This window comes from Anthonomus grandis, chromosome 4, assembly GCF_022605725.1.
Source record: "Anthonomus grandis grandis chromosome 4, icAntGran1.3, whole genome shotgun sequence".
NCBI classification, from domain to species: Eukaryota; Metazoa; Arthropoda; class Insecta; order Coleoptera; family Curculionidae; genus Anthonomus; species Anthonomus grandis.
This window is the reverse complement of record NC_065549.1, coordinates 23,850,445-23,871,303: the sequence shown is the minus strand read 5'-3', so window position 1 is coordinate 23,871,303 and position 20,859 is coordinate 23,850,445. Positions and strand designations below refer to the sequence as shown.

At 31.7% G+C, this 20,859-nt stretch overlaps 1 protein-coding gene across 1 annotated transcript in view; it reads left to right on the top strand.

Annotated features, from left to right (window-relative positions):
- The window catches only part of LOC126735622 (nephrin-like), a 1,136,035-nt gene that overhangs the window by 895,714 nt on the left and 219,462 nt on the right, over window positions 1–20,859 (top strand). Inside the window, exon 11 of the mRNA XM_050439679.1 lies at window positions 9,797–9,999. Within this exon, the coding sequence (XP_050295636.1) occupies window positions 9,797–9,999 (203 nt within the window). The remainder of the gene's footprint in view (window positions 1–9,796; window positions 10,000–20,859) is intronic.

Genomic DNA, 20,859 nt, shown 5'->3' with positions numbered 1-20,859 from the left:
GTTAATAAGACTATTTCGAGACTTTTAATAATTAAATTTAAATTTAATCAGGAAAAAGGGCTCTTTTCAATGAGAGTTTAAAAAAAGTGGCTTTCCATTTAAAAAAAAAGTTTAGGTTATTTTGGACCCCCCCCCCCTGTAGGTGATAAAATACAAAAACTATCTTGAAATGTGAAAAAAAATAAACAAAAATTGACGGGTCTCAGGAATTTTGCGAGATAAATTTTGATTAGTTTTAACTGAATTTATTCCAGTTAAAGTCACCACACTGTATAGACTTTGGTGATATCAATTTAGTATAAACATTTGGTGCGTCTTGATAGGAAGCCAAATAATAGGACCTGTATTTTATGGTGGCACGTTGACCTGAAGGAGATATTTTAATCTCTGGAAAATTATTTAGCTAATTTTAATTTAGAGAGACGGCAACAAATCTATTTCCAACAGGATGGAGCACCTTCTCATTAACTAAATGATATATTACTGAATAGACTGTGTAACGATAACGCGACCCGATTCGTTGGCTACCTGGATCACCAGACCTAACCACTTTCGAATTTTATTTTTAGTTACATAAAGAATGAAGTGTATCAATAAATATAGAACTGTTGATGAACTCTAAAGAAGATCAGATAGAAGATCAATCTTAAAATCTAGAATAGAAGTCATTAAGTGTGCTCAGATATGTATTGAATAAGACTTTGTTTTGTCGGTTATGTAAGGTATGTTTTTGCTTATTTATTGTAAATTAAGTAGGTTTAATTGATGTTATTTTAATTTTTTAAAGAATACTTTATAAATTTGATAAAATTATTAAAACCATTATAACTTTATTATTTTTAGGCTTAAGCTATTAGGATAAATAAACTTTTTAATTAAGAAAATTACTATCTCTTGATTTATAAAAAACTATACAACGAATAGCATTTAACAACAATACATTTTTCACATTTTCTCGGAAACGCGATATTTAATTTTTATAACAGAAAAAATCCTAATAATAATCTTAAATATTAACAAAGATATTAGTAGTGTCGACTTTATTGGAGGCAGGTAAGACTTTTCGATCGAAGAAATCGATGACTTACGAAGAGCAAAAGCAACAAATGAAGGTATAACAAGAAAAATAAATGATATATTTTCGGTGCGTACGGACAATGCGTTTTCAAAGATCCAATAGCCGAGTGATAGTAAATATCTTTTTTATTTTCAACTAGTATTGATCATTAGTAAATAATATATATAAAAAATTTAACTTCATTAACAATATTGATGTAATTAAAAATAAAAGAAATTTAGTATTCGGACTTTGTCTCAGAAACTACTAGGGTTGGGTTGGACATAAAAATATTGATTTTCATGATGTTTCCTTTTTTTAAGAGAGTTTTAGAATTTTTCACTGCACTTACACTTATATTTTTCTTCTTTAAATTAAAATATTATATTTATCACTTATTATATATTTATTATTAGTTAGGGTTCTGTACAAATAAATAAATAAATCAAAATAATCCTGGGCATTTAACGATTTTCATGACGCTTTTATGTAAGGTACTTGAGCAATGCTAATAGCAGAAAATCCTACAAAACGAATTTCTAGAGACCTAAATTGAATAGTAGAAAATAAATATAAAATAATATTATTAGAGGAGCATATTTAACTTTGCTGCATATTTAAAAGTTGTTGCTCACTCGAAAGAAAGGAAATGATAATTTTGTTATTAAAAATCATCATCTATTGCTGTAATGGTTTGGCTATTTCTATGAATAAAATATAAAGTTTGATATAAAAAAGTTTAATAATTAAGGTGCGAAATATATTATTTACGTAGGGCTAAGAGTAGCGTAACAGTAGTAATTTTATTTCCTATAACTTTACACTTAAGCCCCTAAGAATTAGAAATTTACAAACGCATTAGCTAGACAACAAAAAAACTCATTCAACGAAATTAAATTAAGTGTATTGCTAGCAAAAACTTAATTTGCAAAGCTTAGAAGATCTATTTTAGCTATTAAGTCATCAACAAAGTGCGATATAACTAATTTTAAAAGTAAAAACGATAAAATTTTATTTTGCAAAATAAGCTAGGGACGAAAAAGTAGTATTTAGGTTGCTAGTGATGGGTGCCAAATTTCAAATTTTTATATAAACACCTTCAAAAGATAAAAGGGGGGGAGGGGGAATTAAGAGCCGAATGGTATAAAATTTTGGTTAAAGGATATAATAAATAATTATATATACGTTAACCATAAACTTTAATATGCCAAAGATACATCCATAATTCAAAAGATATTAACATGATTAATTATTTTCTTGATATTTTGAAAAATTGAATTTTTATTTAATAGGTAGTGATAAAAAATGTAATCTTCTAATATGTAATTGTCGTGGATCTTTGCAGTGAATCAGAAATACGGCGTTTATTATACTATCTAAATATTAATTGTGACAAGTTCAATATAAATATGCATGCTAGGGCCTTTGCGACAAAGTAAGGCAAACAAATTCTCAATGCATAACTGCCCAGAAAGTAATGTCATAGCTTGAATGACTCTAAATAACTACAAAAATATACAGTTCTTCTAACAAATTTTCGGCTGAAATCTTAATGCGAACACTGCATAGCACTCTTCTGCTTTTGCATTCAGGCTTAAAATGTGACAATCAAATGAGCAATTTAAATGCTGTTGTAAAACTTACTGGAATTATTAGTTTTTACTGCTTTACTTTCAATTATTATTTCAGATTTGAAATTAATTAAATTAGTCTTTGTAATATTAGAATTTTCTTTATTGGCATTACACCAGTTCTTGAAATGGAACTTAGATCGAACTGCATGTACTCATTTAGGAAAGCCGAATCCTTGTGGAGAGGATATTGCTATCATTAGTGAATTTAGAAATGTATCCATTGGAGACAATAAGAGGATGATCATTAATATATATAAAAAACAACAGTGGGGTCAGAACAAAACCTTGAGGAACACAATAGGTCTGATAGCGTACCACTGACTACTTAGAAATAAATTAATTTACAGTAAAAATTTAGAACCTATTTTCTAACAGTAAAGAAAGATGACAATCTATCCAGCATTACTCCTCTAAATCCATACTCAAAAAGCCTATCCAGCAAAATCTCATAGTCTACATGATCAGATGCTTTTTCTTATAATATACAAAATTGCTTGAGTTCCAGAATTCAAGGTGTGAATTACAAAACAACTCACATTATTCAAAAATTCTAAAACTCTATCAAGATTAGAATTGGAGCAAAAGAAAAGGAAAATAGTTAAACGGGTTGTTTGATTTACCTGACTTTTGATGATTTTTAGTTAGAGTGGCCAACGTTAAAAGTTGTGGAAGGTGGCCAGGTTATATAAACACATTGATTACCTCAGGAGTTGTAAAAAGTAAGCTTAAAAAATCTATATAAATATTTGTTTTTGAAAAAAAATAATACTCAGATGTGTTTCTGTTTTAAATTTCTAGACACACTGATAATTACTAAGGACTAATTCATGGACTGTTGTTTAGCTAATAACTCATCCGCTGTTACAGGTATGAAAAAAAAAGAATCTTATAAAGCTACTTTCTAAACATAGGCAGACTTATTTGTAACACTATTGCTAAAGACTAGTACTAAGAGATTTAATACTATAAAATAATAATATTAATTAATGTCATCGGCTAATACATTACCTTTTATAACCTCTTCACTTGAATCAACTCTTCAGAATTTATTGATAGTATTCAAGATTTTCTTCTGCTTATTAGAAGCTTGATTTAGGCGCCAATTATAGTACATATGCTTTGCTACTTTTATTATTTTTCTATATATTTTTCTATTAAAAGGTGACAGTTTTAATTCTTTAGTGTTTATTTTCGTTAACTGATACTTATATATTAAATTGTTTTTTTCCCCGTTTCAATATTATATAAAATCTTGGTGGGTATATGTGTAAAAAAAATCTTTTATATTTCAAGTAAATTATTATATTTATGAAATATCAGAGTTTCTAATTAAATTTATTGTCACGAAAAAAATGTATTGTCACGTTAAAAGTTCCAGCTCAAAAATTTTCTAATTTAATAAATAATTCTTTTTTCTTCTTCTTTTCAATAATTGAATGTATGAGAAAGTATTTTTTTAATTAATAAATATTTTAGGGTCTGTGCCGTCGGCTTGACCCTAATGAGATTACCCTTCTTCTTCTGATCGAGCACAAGTGTCTTTTACCTCCCCTTTTAACCTATCCTACCCCGCTGCTAGTCCGCTCACCGGATCAACTGACTGAGTTCGCGTCTCTCTGATCAGTACGCTATTGATTTTGGTTGAGTACAAACGTGTCACAAAGTGTTTAACGGCGTAGCCGTTCGAGATTTAATTTAAATCGTGGTGTCCTTTTTTATAACCAAGGTAGGTTGATTAATTTTTTCCCTTTAGCCTAGTGATATATATTTTTCTTTCCACCAAAACTTGCGGTATCAACCCTTTTTTGGTCAAGCCAAGAGGAGTCGTCGGCTCCAGCTTTTGGGACGACGGCTCCGGTTTTTGGGACGACGGCTCCGGATCTTGGGACGACGACTTGCGATTTTCTTGCGTCGGCTCGCCAAATTGGGCCGTAAGGCTCCGAGATTTGGGCTGTCGGCTCCGCAAATGGGGACCGTCGGCTCCTAAAGTTGGATGCATTTTTTTTAAAAATAATTCTTATTCTATTGCAGATGGCTTCGCAAACCTCGCTTCATTATATGTCAGATTTGTTTATGTTGGAAGACGAGGAAGGAAGATATGATCCTGCAGAGAATAAAAGATCTTGCTTCTACACATTTGCCCGAGGGATGGAAGAAATGGAAAGCTGCTAAGCTATCTAGGAAAGATATTTTGACTGGCAAGATGGATCCCCAAGTTTAAAATAAGATAAGATTCGCTTTGCCAACCATTGGACTGACAGAAGCTTTTGACCCTACAGCTGTAACCCTCTCAGAAAAAAGGTATCGCGAGATAAAACTAAGGATGCTGGACTGGCCTTTCTGCATTGTCCTTATTATTAGTCCCGCTGCGGTTGCAGCTAGAGTTCGTGGCTCTGCGGCTCATGCCGAATTAATTTTAGCAGCTATAGCGGGCATTAGACCACTAATGTTTTCTCGGCGCGAGGCTTGTCTCCAAATGAAACCCAATTTGTCTCATGCTAAGAGTGATACCCAGTCCTTCAGTTCTCAAAAAAGGGGGCGGGAGTCGAGGTTGGACGCACTGAAAAGAAGCACTGGTGATATTCGCAATACGCTTGAAACTCTTTTGGAAAGGCAGTGGAGCAGGAGCCCTCGATAGCACCTCCAAAGCCAAAAATTGAAGCTCAGATTGGGCAAACCTCAGATAGACCTTTTTGCCTCGGCAAGCTTAAGGGTGGTAAAGAGATATGCCTCGAGGGATGTCAGAGATCGACAGGCAGTCTTCATCGATGCTTTCAGCAGGGAGTGGGCATATCACCTAGGATGGATATTTCCACCGCCATCGTTGGTCCCACGAGTCCTCCATCATTTGAACACAGCGAAGGGATTTTACATGATAATAGTGCCGAGATGGGCGAAAGTATTTTGGAGATCAGACCTTCGAGCCCGCGCGGTGGCGCCTCCTTATCAAATCCGAAACCTGCATCATCACCTGTTGGATGCTCAGACGGGCCGCCCGTTACCTCAGTCACGAAAAATTTCTTGGAGGCCTGGAAGGTACGGGGTGGTTCGATATAACCAAGAACTGGGAGCAAGATGATCGAAGACTTCTGGAGGGTTCGTGGAGAGGATCGACTTTAAAAAGTTATGCTTCCCCTTGGAAACAATGGTTTTTATGGTGCGATAAAAAGGCTATAACGCCTTCAAATCCTAATCCTGGGGAGTTAGCTAGATACCTGTCATTTCTTCATAGGGTTAGAAAGCTCTCATCTGCCACAATTAAGGTGCATAAGTCGGTTATAGCTACCCTAGGAAACCCTTACGCCTCCATTTCGCTTTCTTCTAGTCCTATTATTAAACATATGGTCAAAGCAATAGAGCTCTCAAGACCACTTCTATCAAAGAAGTCTATCTGGAACGTTGATTCTTTAATTTCCTGGATGAGACAGGAGAACACTGATAGTTTGAGCCTTTTTCGAGTTTCTCGCAGGCTGGCTCTTATCTGACTCCTGGCATCGGGTCGGCGTATCCATGACCTTACGTTACTTTCTATCGATCAGGAACATATGTCGATTGAAAATGAAACTATATGTTTCTGGCCAAGGTTCGGTTCCATGACGGACAGAGCTAATCATCGACAGTGTGGTTGGAAGCTTTTAAGAAATAATGATTTAGAGTTTGACCCAATTTCCTGAACAGAAAGGTTATTATCTCTGGGAGCGGAACGAAGAAGGGCTAGAACGGATCTTACTAGTCTGTTTATAACAACAAGGGGTCGTGTAGGACCGGCTTCCATATCGGTAATAGGTGGCTGGATTAGGACAGCTTTTAAAGCGGGAGGGATAAATTCATCTCCAGGAAGCTTTAGATCTGCTGTAGCTTCTGCAAGGCGAGACAACGATATGCCTTTGGACCTGATTCTTAAATGTGACAATTGGACAGGAGCTCAAAATGTTTTTAAGCATTATTTTAAGGAGGTGCATAGGAATGGTTCTTTCAAAAAGACTGAAATAATAAGTGATACCATTGTGCCATTACTGCCGTTACCTGTTTATGTAATTAGTTGTATTTTGTATAACTTTGTGTTATATTTTTTCTTTTGTTCGCGTTCTTGACTTTTTTCTTATTTCTAATAGAAACGCTATATATACAATAGTCGTCAGAAGCCAAACACTTCTCATTAGGGTCAAGCCGACGGCACAGACCCTAAAATATACAACGTTTTTCCCCCGAAGGTTAAAAAACGAATTATTTTAGGTCTTGTCTTGGCTTGACCCCCGGTAAGTTCTTGACGACTTAATCTTTACATGAGAAGGTACTAATCAGAGAGACGCGAACTCAGTCAGTTGATCCGGTGAGCTAGCAGGGGGGTGGGGATGTCGCAGAGGGGTAGGATAGGTTAAAAGGGGAGGTAAAAGACACTTGTGCTCGATCAGAAGAAGTAGGGTAATCTCATTAGGGTCAAGCCTAGGCAAGACCTAAAATAATTCGTTTTTTACCCTTCGGGGGAAAAACGTTGTATATTTAAACAGTAACATTATCCAGTAAAATAGGTGACTAATCTTTGTTATAATTAATCTTAATAACTTTGTTATAATAACCTAAGTTTCTATATCTGTTTCTATCTGCTTACAAATAGACTTTTAGAAAAGCGGGTATAAATGACTAATGTATAATCAAAGCAAAGTATAAATAAATAAACATTTAGGAACATATATAAAAAAAAAACATTTAATTTAGCGTAAACATTTTAATCTTTATAATGCATTCAAGAGAATTTAGAATAAATTTCAGATACTCATTTTTACTCTACTTTGAAAAATTGTAGCAAATAAGTAATGTGTAATATAACTGGTATAAAACATTTATTGAGGAAAACTCAATTAAAATCGGACTTAAATTGAATAAGCTAGAATAAAACCAAAAAAAGTTTAATACCTTTACAAAAATTGCATTACTCTTGGTAATTATATTCCATAGGACTGTGCGCTTGATAGAAATATAGGTTTTTATGTCATTATCTAGAGGTTGGAAGAACATGAAAGTCCGGTTGTTGAATTAAATGAAACGATATTTAATAAAATAAAAGATATAAATAATGAAACGCACTTAAATAACAGTTAAATCAGTCACAGGTAAATGCAAACCAGATAAACCAAGATGTGCAAAACACTCTTGGCAACACTACTAAACAAAACACTGTACACTCTCCTATAACGGGTGACACACCTTATCACCTCGTTGCGAGACCACACGTTGGTCTCACCAAAGAGGCTTAAACCGCTCCTCGGCTTAACTAAAATCAATTGGACGTAGTTAAAGCGGACCTCGCTAAAAACCCGAAACTAGATAAAGGATCCCCGGTACCCAATATCTCGCTCAAAAGCCCACTTAACACTAAAAATTAAACCTGCTGCATAACCAGAAATAAACCACCAGTTGCAGATCGTTAAAATCAGTAAAATAATAAAATCTTTCATAAGTAAATCTCGTAGTATCATCAAGTCGCCGCTGCCTTCACTAAATTTACCGCGCTTGGTTGATCAGAGAAATAATTTAGATAAGAACATAAACTTATTTGAAAACCAAGAACCGTTAAAGAAAGTAAATCTGCTAAAATAATCCCACAGAAATGTATAATATTGTATTCCTAAAATAAAAGTTCGTTTAATAAAATTATTATTGCTTTACTGTTCTCTAAGTTAGGTAAGTTTCAGATACTTAAGATTATGTAAGATACTTTTGTTGCCGTCATACCTACGAATTTGAAATCATTAAAAATTATTTTACCCAGGAATACAGATTAGCAATCTTTAAATTAATCTCTGATCCTCTTTTTGTCATTTTCGACCAAAATTTCCTGAATTGGGATAAATATTCAGAAAATACTTTATTGTTATATATTGCATTCAAAAGAAATTATAGGGAAACCTAATTATATAACTTATTTGTCTTTTAACCGTAAAATGCCTTAAATATGTCAAATGATTTAAAAATTATGAATATCAGATAATCATATCAAGTGGCGTAGAATTAAAAATAATTGGTGTTACAATTTTAAAGTCACCTGTATTGGAATTCACCTACAAATAATTTTATATAATGCAAAAAATAACTTTATCATATATAATAAAGTTGTTCTAACAGTAGCATAAATGTCAAAATAGGTTTCAGTTATTTCTAATAATATCTAATTTGAAAATAAAATAAAAACAATAAATATTATTTCTTAATGGTATTTTGTCAATTTATTAAGCGTTCCGACCCCTTGTAGTCTACTATTCAGAAATCTGTTATGCATTTTAAAATTATTAGTAAGTGCTATTTGAAACAAATGATTAAGGGCCAAAAAACAAATTTACTAATTGTAATAAAAAACTTGTTAAAAAAAAATTATATTTTAAACTTCTTCATGGTAGATTTCAAAACTTAAAATATGAATATTTTTTGCTTTCATGTATTAAAAAATGAAGTAGAATATTAGATTATTCTTATAATATCGACTTTTTATCGAAATTTGTATTATTAGTTTTTGTATGATCGTGTAACCCATTTAAAATTACAAAATTAAAGCAACTAAATAGACCTACGTAGCCCCAAGCGACAGAAAATAACTAAATATTGAGCATTTACCTAACACAATTACATATCGAATTTCATTAGCTTGGCTTATGAAATAAAGCTGTTAGAGCGTGTTTCCTCTATCCAGGACCACCACGGAATGTACTCGTTCGTAAGATTAATTACATTATTATTTATATAATAAGCAATAAATCATGATATAAAAAGGACAAATCTAAATATTCTAGAGTTAGTTCCTTCGAGAATGTCCAAAAATAGATACTAGATAAGATATCTTTGCTTACCCATACGCTATATCTTATAAAAATTTATTTAAAATTTTGTTAAACTATCTTAATTAACTCTTTAAAGCTATATGCTTTTGCTGAATTTAAAGAGTTTGTGTGGAATTTTACAATTAACAAGAGAAGCACTTTGTGTAAATTTTAAAGCATATATAAAGTGACCTTATATTTACAATTATTTATTTATACTACTGAAGAAGATACAAGTAAAAAAAGCAAATATAATATTTACCTAACGAAGGTTTTTTAACTTTGTTTAGGGCCCTCTAAGTATTCAGAACCAATAGTAATCCGTACGCTCCCTGCGCCTGGTCTTAAAGAACTTCGAAGGTCAACAGAGCCTACAGATAGTCCAGAAACTGGAATTTCCGGCCCTTGGCTCTACATACTTCTAGCTGCTGGGTCTACCCTGATCGTGGCCGGGGCTGTTGGATTTATTGTACTAGCTGTTAAAAGATTTAAGGTAAGCTATTTATTTGCCTAAAATTTAATATTAGTACTAGTTCTAGGTATAGAGAAATAATACATTTTTGTTAAATCTGTATTATATTTATGTAAAAAAATAACATTAGTGAATTAAATTTTAAAGTGAAAATCTACGAGTAAAAATTTCAATTTTTATGTTAAAGTTTTACGTAATAAGTAAATACAATAATATATAAATAGTGGCCTACGTAAAGATATTCTAAAAGCTAATACTAGCCTATATGTGATGTTATTTGAAAAGGTAAGTTTTTTTATAAAATAAAATATTAAGGTTCTTCACTGTAACAAAATACGGCAAAGATATACGAACCAAAAAATAGGTAAAAAAACATATCAAATAATAATTAATAGTATTTAATAAGTTTCTAATAATAATACATGAATAGATTTTTTACTTGTAACCTTACTACAAGGAATTTAAATTTGACTGAAATTTAAGAGCCTATTTTCACAAATCTTATGAATCTTCAGATTAGTATTCTATATTCCGCTATTATTTAGATGATTCTTAAAACCATTGAGAAAAAGCGAGTATAAATGAGTAATGTATAACCAAAGCAAAGTATAAATAAATATACATTTAGAAACATATATTAAAAAAACATTAAATTTAGCGTAAACATTTTAATGTTTATGATGCATTCAAGACAAGTTAGAATAAATTCCAGATACTTATTTATACTCTACTTCGAAAAATTGTTGCAAATAAGTAATATATAATATTACTAGCATAGAACATTTATTGAGAAAAACTCAAATAAATTCGAACTTGAATTGAATAAGCTAAAAAATAACCCAAGTTTGAGACCTTCACAAAAAAATTATTATTTTTGGTAATTATATTCCATAGAATTGTGCACTTCATAGAAATGTAGGTTTTTATGTGGTTGTCTAGGGGTTGGAGGAACATTAGATGAAAGTTTGATTGTTGAATTAAATGAAACGATATTTAATAAGAAAAAGAGATAAATAAAGGAACGCACTTGAATAATAGTTAAATTTAAAGTCATGCAATGGTTTGAATGTGAGATTCTCGCAAAACAGTCACAGATAAATTTAAACCAGATAAACCACAACACTTTTGGCGACACTACCAAACAAAACACTGTACACTCTTCTATAACGAGGCTACACGTTGGTCTCACCACAGAGGCTTAAACCGCTCCTCGGCTTAACTCCTCACAAATAGAAAAGTGAGTGTAATTATATTTATTCTCCACCTATGAGAATAAATAAAAGCAATTGGACGTGAGTTAAAGAGCACCTCGCTAAAAACCCGAAACTAGATAAAGGATCCCCTGTACCCAATATCTCGCCCAAAAGCCTACTAAAACTGAAAATTAAACCTGCTGCATAACCAGAAACTTTGTTTAAGTTCTTATTTTTATAAAGAATGATTTTGGTTTTTCTATATAATTTTTCATTTTAACACTCATTTAAACATGATTGTATTTTTAGTAAATAAATTAAAGATTAATTCCTTCTCTAATAATTATTTTTATTCTTTGATATTAAAAAATAAATTACAGGTTTCTTCCCAATGATTACTGCTTGTGATTTTTTTACGCACGCTTGGCATGCAGGTGTTAAACATTATTTCACGTAGCGTTGTCAAAATATAAAGTCAAAATCACTAATGCTATAAATGAAACGAGTTAAAATACTATGCCAACTTAAATCTGACTTACCACGATTTCCATGTTTTCTTCGAAAAATTGGGCCCTAAAATTGTGCCAAATATTGAAATTGTACGAAATAGATTTTTACAATATTTAGTCAGTTTTAATATCGGCATTGTTCTAGATACCTTTTTTAAATCTGATTGATAGGTCTTTCTGCCATCCAAAGCCTCCCTGATTTAGACATGGGATCGGTCTAATTTCAACAAGACAGTGTCCTGCTCATAATGCGGTTATTGTAACAATATACTCATACCAGTCTAGCCTTTTATCCACAACCACCCCAAGAAACGTGACATTATTTCTTTTTTAAATAATAGTGTAATTTTAGCCGGTATTTATAATATTTTTTTTTCAATTAAGCCTTTATTGAGAGCCCTTAAAACCACGCAACTCAAAATCAAAATAATTTATATTAATAATTTTTCCGACAAATATAATGAGAAAGATGCTGAGCGGGAGAGTAACGACAAAGCTACCATATGATTATCAATTTACGGATTCTTACTCATCTACATACAGAGTGTTACCGAATAAAATGCTGATCCTTCAGGGTGTTAATCCTTAGGTAATTCTAAGAAGAAAAGTTCGAATGTTCTGTGCCCTAAACTCCTTAACTTTTGCGGTACAGAGTATTGAAAGTTGCTACTCTTACAACTAGATTTAGGAGACCCTGTATGAAATTTTTCAAAAGTAGTTAATATTAAAGTACCGCTAGATTTCTAGAATTGGAGCTTTTATACTGTAGTGGTAAAATAATATACATATATACATAATGTCTTAAAAAAATATTTATCAATTATTTATTCTAGATATTATGTGTCTAAAATGAATAATTTTTTATTCTAACAAGTTGACCATGCATAAAAATGTCTTTATTTTTTTTTCCGCGGTAATCGCATGTCGGACGAAAAAAAGTTAAGAAATCAAATTTGCGCTAAAATAAATAGAAATTATAAAAATAGTTTTTGTGTTACAGAAATGCAGTGGTGTACATAATATTTTTTTAAAATATTAAGCCTTCATTGCTGTATGGACGTTACTGGTTGAACTTAAAAAAATCTCCTTCAAAAATCAAAATATGGCTGTTGATACTTTAAGCAAAGTATATAGATTTCAACTATGTTATTATTAACAATGTTAGACTGTGCTTTGAGAATGTGTGCTAAATTTCATAAAGAAATCTAGGAAGTTAATATAAAGAAACAATAAGTTAATATGAAGTTATAAAGAAGAAGCAATTACTCTGTAGCTGAAAAGTTAAGGGGTTTAGGACATAGCTTTATTTGAACTTTTCTTTTTAATATTACCCAAGGATTAATACTTTTAAGCATCAGCATCTTATTCTGTATCAGATGTTTCGATTTTTATAAAATATTTGTTAAAGTTAGATATTGCATAAAATTTGTTAAAGGTTTTGGTATTTTCGATTTATTTATTTGTTCTTATCTATTAGGTCTTTTTTTGTAAAAGCCTAAAAAGGTTTTTTTTCGGCCATTTAAATACTGATAATTGCTCTCATATATTTCGTAAACGCATTAGATAAAAAATTTATACAGCAATATTCTAACCGTAATTCTATGGGGTTTTTTTAATGTTTTAGAGTTAGGAACATACATTTTTCTGCAACATAAATTAAGTAAAAAAGAAATATTGGTAGGTGTATTCTCAGCTTATTTTAATTTTTTTCAGAATACAAAGTATATATATTTTTTTGTTTTTCCATTAATTTATATACGACATAAGAGTCTAATAATTTAAAAATAATAATTTATAATTTAATATTTTGTATGATATAAAATTAGCTGAATCAATTCGATAATTTATCTGATATATTATGAGACTGTAAGATATTCTTTGAGAATTTGTGTTCTTATCTTACAGAAAATCTTGCCAGGTTTGATTACGTTTGGCAATATTGATATTTACTTAGGAAATGGAAAACCAAATATCACGTTGATTAATTGTTTTTCTTTTTTAAATAGCACGAGATACATTTCAAAAAATGGTGATCTATATCAAAGGCACCTTACTGATCTGTTTGTTATAAATAATTTGAGATTATTTATTCTCCAACTCACTGAAGCATAATAATTTTCTGATTTAGGTCAATCTAAAGAAAATGCACTTAGTAGACTCTATGCTATAGAACGTGATTTGTCCAAATCACCTCAATTTTCAGAGTATTACAAACCCTTCATACACAAGAGTATCAAGATCTAGGTCATATGTCTTCCAACCGCAATTCCATCAAAATATCCTGATTATTAAATACCAATCACACATCAAAGCGTTAAAAGCCAGAACGGCTAATTTTTACGGCCTCTTTAACTTGTTATTTATAAATTGTTCTTTATTCTAATTCGTTTATGATAGCATTCATTTCTTATTCTTGCAGATTGGTATGTTACAGAGAAACTTATAACGAATCATATGGTAAACTTCACTTATTATCAATTAAACAAAATTGTTTATGGGACAGCTTTAGCTTCTTTTCCCATCAACTTGTTGCTTGCTAAAAATGACGTACAATAACTCAAACTGGCAAAACGTTGAAAATCAAAAGTTAAATTATCCCTTCAGACATCCATATCTGCGAGCTTCCAACGGGGACATGTACTCGAGATTCATTGGTTGAGTTGCGAATAACTATTTGGCTCAAAAATTTCACGATAATTTAACTGGATACTTTATTATCGTGTTTGCTAAAATCTCTTCTAATACAATGTTTGCTACAATTTCTTTTATTAGATGAAAGATTAAAATTTAAAGATTTTAGCAATTAACTGTAGGATGGGATCAACTAAAGCTTAACTGAAGAAATATCAAAAGTCGGATTAATGCGTACTCCTCGACATACTTTCCTAAAACAAACTTTCAGCACATTCAGGGATTTGCGGATGAAATAGATGGTTTATACTTGTTTTATTTATTTTTGTTCGATGGATGTAAATAACAGTATTGAATTGCATTTGTTGTGTAAATCCCGAGTGCAAATTTGGCTACTATGTTGCGAAAATTGGGATTATTTATTATTCGCTATTAACTGCTTACTAAATATTCAAAAATATTTTTAAACTTAAAAAACTTCTTATGCACTTACTCTATGATCGTTTTTGCTACGCTTAATACCAAGTCAAGAAAAGTAGCAATCGTTCGGATATTTTTTTTCCGAGGTGCAAAACATGATGCTGATTTTTGATATATTTTCTAGTTCCTCATCTTTCTCTTGACTTTTTATTTAACCATTTCTAAAATAGATAATGCAATTATTCGGCGGATAAAATTAATTCAACTTTTATGTTTTGAAAAATAAGTCCAATCCGTTAGTTCTGACAAATTGGTCTCAACAAAAATTAAATTAAAATCCTCGTTTCTTTTTCCTGAAAGAATTATAAGAAAGAGGGTTAAATTTTAGTTATCTTTTTAGGCAAAACATCCTGCAGAACTTTTTCTAAATTTCAGTTTCATTACACATTTATAAAGCTTTTATGCCATATCAATATTCTTCATATCTTATACTTTATTAAAACTCTTTCTCACGTTCGTCAAACGTATTGCGTAACAAATTGTAAAATCTAGTGTTGGAAAATTCATTTCATGTTTTAAAGCTAAGCTCCAACTCGAAAGATAACCTTCAACTCCATATAACCAAAATGTCCACTGTGCTGGATACAAAAGTGACACGATGTAGACTATTTTTCTGTGCATCGTTAGTCTATGCAAGACCATTTAAATTTAAAGACGAGATTCGCCTGAATAAAACTAATCAACTTTACTTGTATATTTATTTGCTTTGGCACTGAAGCAGTTTATATAAAGCTTATCCACAGAAGAATTTTTAAGCTTGTTATGGATATCCGTGTCACCGCGTGGTCTACCCATAGACATATTTTCGGGTAATGCTACAAATTATGTTAAATATAACAATGATTAAAAAAAAATTATATTGTTGCATCTTCAAAAATGAAAAACTATTCGATGAACTCGACAATTAACTGGCTTTTTGTCCAAGCAAGATACTCACACTTTTATGACTTATAGAAGGCGGCCATTGTCATGTAAGCACAATATTAAACACATTAACACTTTGAAGGGGACTTGCTTACCTTGTAAAAAGGTTTATATTTTATTAATCCAAATTGAGGCAATATTAAATTGGACGCATCTGCTTCCTTAATCGCCCGATTCCAATAACCTTAAAGCCCTAATTTAACCAGTACATTTCGTATTTGGAGAGCAACTCACCGCTTTGCCTTTTAACAATATCATCACCTGCAACTGACTAGCCAGCATCTTTAGTCAAGACGGGTGCAGAAATATTTACACTATTTGCTACAACATAATAAGTGGAACCTCCACGACATCCACGAATTTCCACATCCAAGGTAAAACTCAGCTAAAAGCTTATGTTATATACTGCCTAAAGCCGCAATTTACTTTTTTAATAAACTTATTTAGCTCAAGTCAGCAATTTATCAAGCAGCAAGCAATTTACAAAGATTAAAGTGCACAGTCTTTGAAGACTATTTAAAATGAGAAATACTTATTCTTGTTCCAAAAATAGTTTAATTTACTGTAAAAAAACAAATCACAATAGAAAATTATATAATTAGGTCTATACACCAATTTAGTTAAAAAATAATTAAAACATAACTTGTTTTTATTTTAAGGAAAAAAACTAAAATAGTACAAATTTGGCCAATAGTACGACAAAAATTAAATTTAAACAAAAACTACTATTTCGTGCTAACTTCGCTCTCTACTTTAGTTATATTATTCAATGAATTATCGATCCTTAATGAAACTTTTATTAAAGTTATAATTGTAGCAAGACGAACTTACGGCAACATAATATATTATGAAAGCCATTCTAAACTATGTTCAGAGTAACAAGTTAAAGCAAAGTTCCAAGCAACCGATAAGATTCTTCTTAGGATAGTATCCAAGTCTATCTCTAGTATACAGCAAAGGCTTAGTTTTAGATAGTTTATTAAGTTAATAATTATAATATTGGCATATATTGTAGTAAGTTTATTATTAAAAAAACCTACCTAAAAAAATAAACCTAACACTTGTCAAAGACGTATTAGTTATTATAATTTATTACGATGTGGAACTTTCAGACAGTTTGAAAATTTTTTTATACACAACGTTAAGCACATGTTTAAAATTTTAATTATCAAGAAAAGTAAAAATATACATTTTGTCAAGTTTTATATTTAGGATTAGTCAGTATTTGCATTAACATTTTTTCTAAACTAGAAGTTCGATATTTATATGATCTTCTATGTCAATTATGCATGCTAATTACCAATTACTTTATAAATAGACACATTTAAGCGAAGGCAATTTGCTCTATTGATAGACGAACTGCTTAAACCGTTATGTTTATTATCCCTTAAGGATCAATAACCCATACTGCGGGCATTTCAATAATCTCCCAGGCTTAAGGCTTAATTTAGAAAATCTATACATTGATTAACACTACATAATAGAATTCTCAGTAGGGCGCAACATTGTTTTATTCATTATGACGACAAAATTAAACTTAAAAAAAAATATAATAAATAGCAATTATTTCGAAGCGTGCTTCTAGTAGCGTGCTTATCCATTTAGATTATGCACAGATATAAAAGGTGTTTACTAAACATGCGGAAAAAATTTAAGGGATAATTCCTTAGACTATTCTAAGGATATTTTATCCTTTGAATACCCTAAAGAATTTTCATAATTTTCGTGAGTCCTTTGATAGGACCCTTTGTTTCGAAGATATGTGGAGAAAAAAAAATTTTGCAATAAAAATGATTTATTAACAAAAATTAAATGTGATGTTTCTTAATCTACAAGAACCATTCAAAAGGACTATCCCCTGTTCGAATGGAAGAATCCAATCTTCTCCTCACTGACTCCCGAACTCTTTCATTAACACCAGGATCATTTAATCATCCAGTAATTATCCGATTTCTCTAATCTTCTACATCTTTTACTGGAGTAGTATAAGCAAATAACTTTAGGTATCCCCATAGGAAATAATCCAGTGGGTTTTAATTCGTGGGCCGAGCAGGTTATACGTGAAGCCCACGTCAATCAATACATCGATCCGTATGTTACTGAGAAGTTTTTAGCCAAAATCCTAGAATACGCTGGTGCATTAACGTGCACAAACCACATTGTATTTCTTGCAACCAGTGGTACATCCTCCAGAAACTAAGGTAGCGTTTAATCCAAAAAGTTGCGGTATACCTCGCAGGTAATCTTCCTGGCAGAAATACCGGTCCAATTAGAAAGTCACAGAGGTACGTGGATCTTCTTCTACCATGACTAGCACATTATCTTCTAATTCTACCGTTCTTACTACTCTTCTAGTTCTACGTCATTGGCCTTCTTGGTCCTCCAGTTCGCTTCAATAAGTCGTGGATATATTTTTCAGAAGGTTTTTCTATTAGGTGCATTATGATTACGAAATCGTTCACGGTACGACCGACTAGATTCTAATAAATTGCCATCAGCAAGTCCATAAATGTAATGCATTTCAGCCATCTCGGCATTCGTATACCCATTTATGATAAACAACTTCATTGACAAGACTTCAATTATTAAACACGTCTAAATTTTTTTAAATGTTGACAGCGATTGACAAACTCAAGTTTTTTCGGCTACATCAATCGGAATGTTTTCAAAAGATACCAACGGAATTGTTAGATCTTTTGTTAGTTTGTATACTTTTATTTCGGCTACGATACTTATTTTAAAGCCATTATAATTAGATGATTAAAATTCATTTTCGCTCCGTATCTTCAAAACAAAATGTCAAATTAAAAGTCATAAACGGACAAAATATCCAAGGAATAATCGGTTAAATTTTTTGCCGCAGAGTTAGTAAACACCCTACATAAAACTTTTAATGTTATATTTATGACTTCTTATACAAAAAATATAGATATACAAATCTTATTATCGATAATTATAGGCACCTGTACATTTAACATGCTGATCTCAGGCAGCCTTATATTTAATACCAATCAAGGTTTAATACGTTAACCCCTATGTGTATCAAAAGTAATACGTAAAAAGATTTTTAAATTAGCCTGTTGTATATTTTTTGATACACGGATATTTGGCGTATTCAACGTGCTGTTATTTCATCCGAACACAGTTACCACGTATTTGTATGGGCTTTTTAATACCTTTAAGTTCTGATAGATAGAGAATAGATAATAGATAGATAGTTTTTTCTAGATAATTTTTTTTCCTAGGTTGTTAAAAATTATTATGTAAGTCAGGCAACATGGCAAAAATCTCGTTTAACCTAAATACCGGCAAATATTATTTTTAGGATCAGTGTTTGTTTACGGTTCGGTGATCGGGTGTTTGTACGTCTTGCTAGTGACGATTTTCGCGCGCAAATATGCCGGGTAGAAGAAAACGTGCTCTTTCGGAGTTAGAACTTGCTAATTTAGCTGAACGTTTAAGCGATGTTAGCGATATCGACGAGCCATTTGATGATTCAGATGCAGATCCATGGTACGCTGAGAGTTTGTATTTGTAACGAGTAATATTTGTATTTTTATATTATACCCTCAATAATAAAAATTATGTCTATTTTTAGGGTACCAGTAGGAATGACGAAGATCAAGATATAAATTTAGTTGGTCCCCAAGTTCAAGCGGCAAGAGTACAACCAAACGTAATTTGGAATGGTGTTGATGAAGAGAATCAAAATAAATTTCCAAATCCACAAGAGGATAGTACATTAGGTCTGATTATCGAAACGCATCATGACGACAGCCCGCTTTCTTTTTATAGGCTATTAGTTTCTGATGAATTGCTTGACCTTCTCGTAACCGAAACAAATCGGTACGCCCATTAAAAGATTATTGCTGGTATTGTCAATGAGTCTATCTCAAAAAACTCAACTCTCGCTAACTGGAGTGACACAAATCACAAAGAAATGTTAAAATTTATTGGAATTTTTATATGGATGGGCCCAAAACCTCGTCTAAAAGATTTTTGGAGCACTAGTTTTAATTATAAAACTGATATATATAAAGTTACACAGATATCACGATGTCGATTTGAAGCTTTGCAGTCTTGTTTACATTTTTCGGATAATGAGTTATGTCCAGAGGGAAACAGATTATTCAAACTGGAAACACTTTTAGGAATATCCATCAAAAATTTCCAGGCAGCTTTGGTGCCAGGAAACTCCGTTTATGTAGATGAATTTATGGTTCCTTTTCGAGGAAGGCTATCATTTTTGCAATATATACCCGGAAAAAGCCATAAGTATGGCATACAAAATTTTAAGCTGTGTGCTCAAGGTGGTTACACGTACAACTTAAAAGTTAATGCTGGCAAGGAAGTCTGACCCACGGATCAACCAGTAGCAACTCAAGTAGTAATGGAGTTAATGCAACCTATTTAGAACAGCGGTAGGACCTTAGTCACCGACAACTATTACACCAGTGTTAGTTTAGCTCACCTACTGAACGACAATCAGACTTATTTAATTTAAACACTGCGAAAAAATAGAAAAAAAAACCCTAAACGTGTCTTTGAGCAAAAATTAAATCGCGGAGAAATGCTGTGTCAAGCGAGCGACACGAAAGTTGTTGTTGGCAAATGGGTGGACAAACGAGATGTTGCTTTTGCTTTTGACAATTAAATCGCCTCCAGTAATAACTGAAATCAGGACAAGAACTGGTATAAAAAATAAGCCATCTACCATAATCGAATATAACGCTGTTAAGTCCTAAATTGATGTCTCGGACCAAATATCTTCCTATAGTAATCCCGTGAGGCGTTCTTTGAAATGCTATCGGAAAGTGGGGATAGAAGTCATAGCAAGTACTAGCATTGTCAATGCACTAAAACTGTGTAATAAAGCTTTAGACAAAAAAATGGATATTACGATTTTTAGTGAGAGCCTTGTTGAGAGTTTGAGCAAGGACAATGAAGATGTTCCTCTCCTGCCAGCATTAACTCATCGATTGGAAGAACAAGCAAAGAGAGGAATCCAAAAACTCGAAACAATGTAACACTAGATGTTCAGGATGTACAGACAAAAAAATTTTATGTTTTTCAAAACACATAATGTATCCAAAAAAATGTAAATTTAAGTCCAATGAACTTTTTCTACTTTTTGAATAAACTTA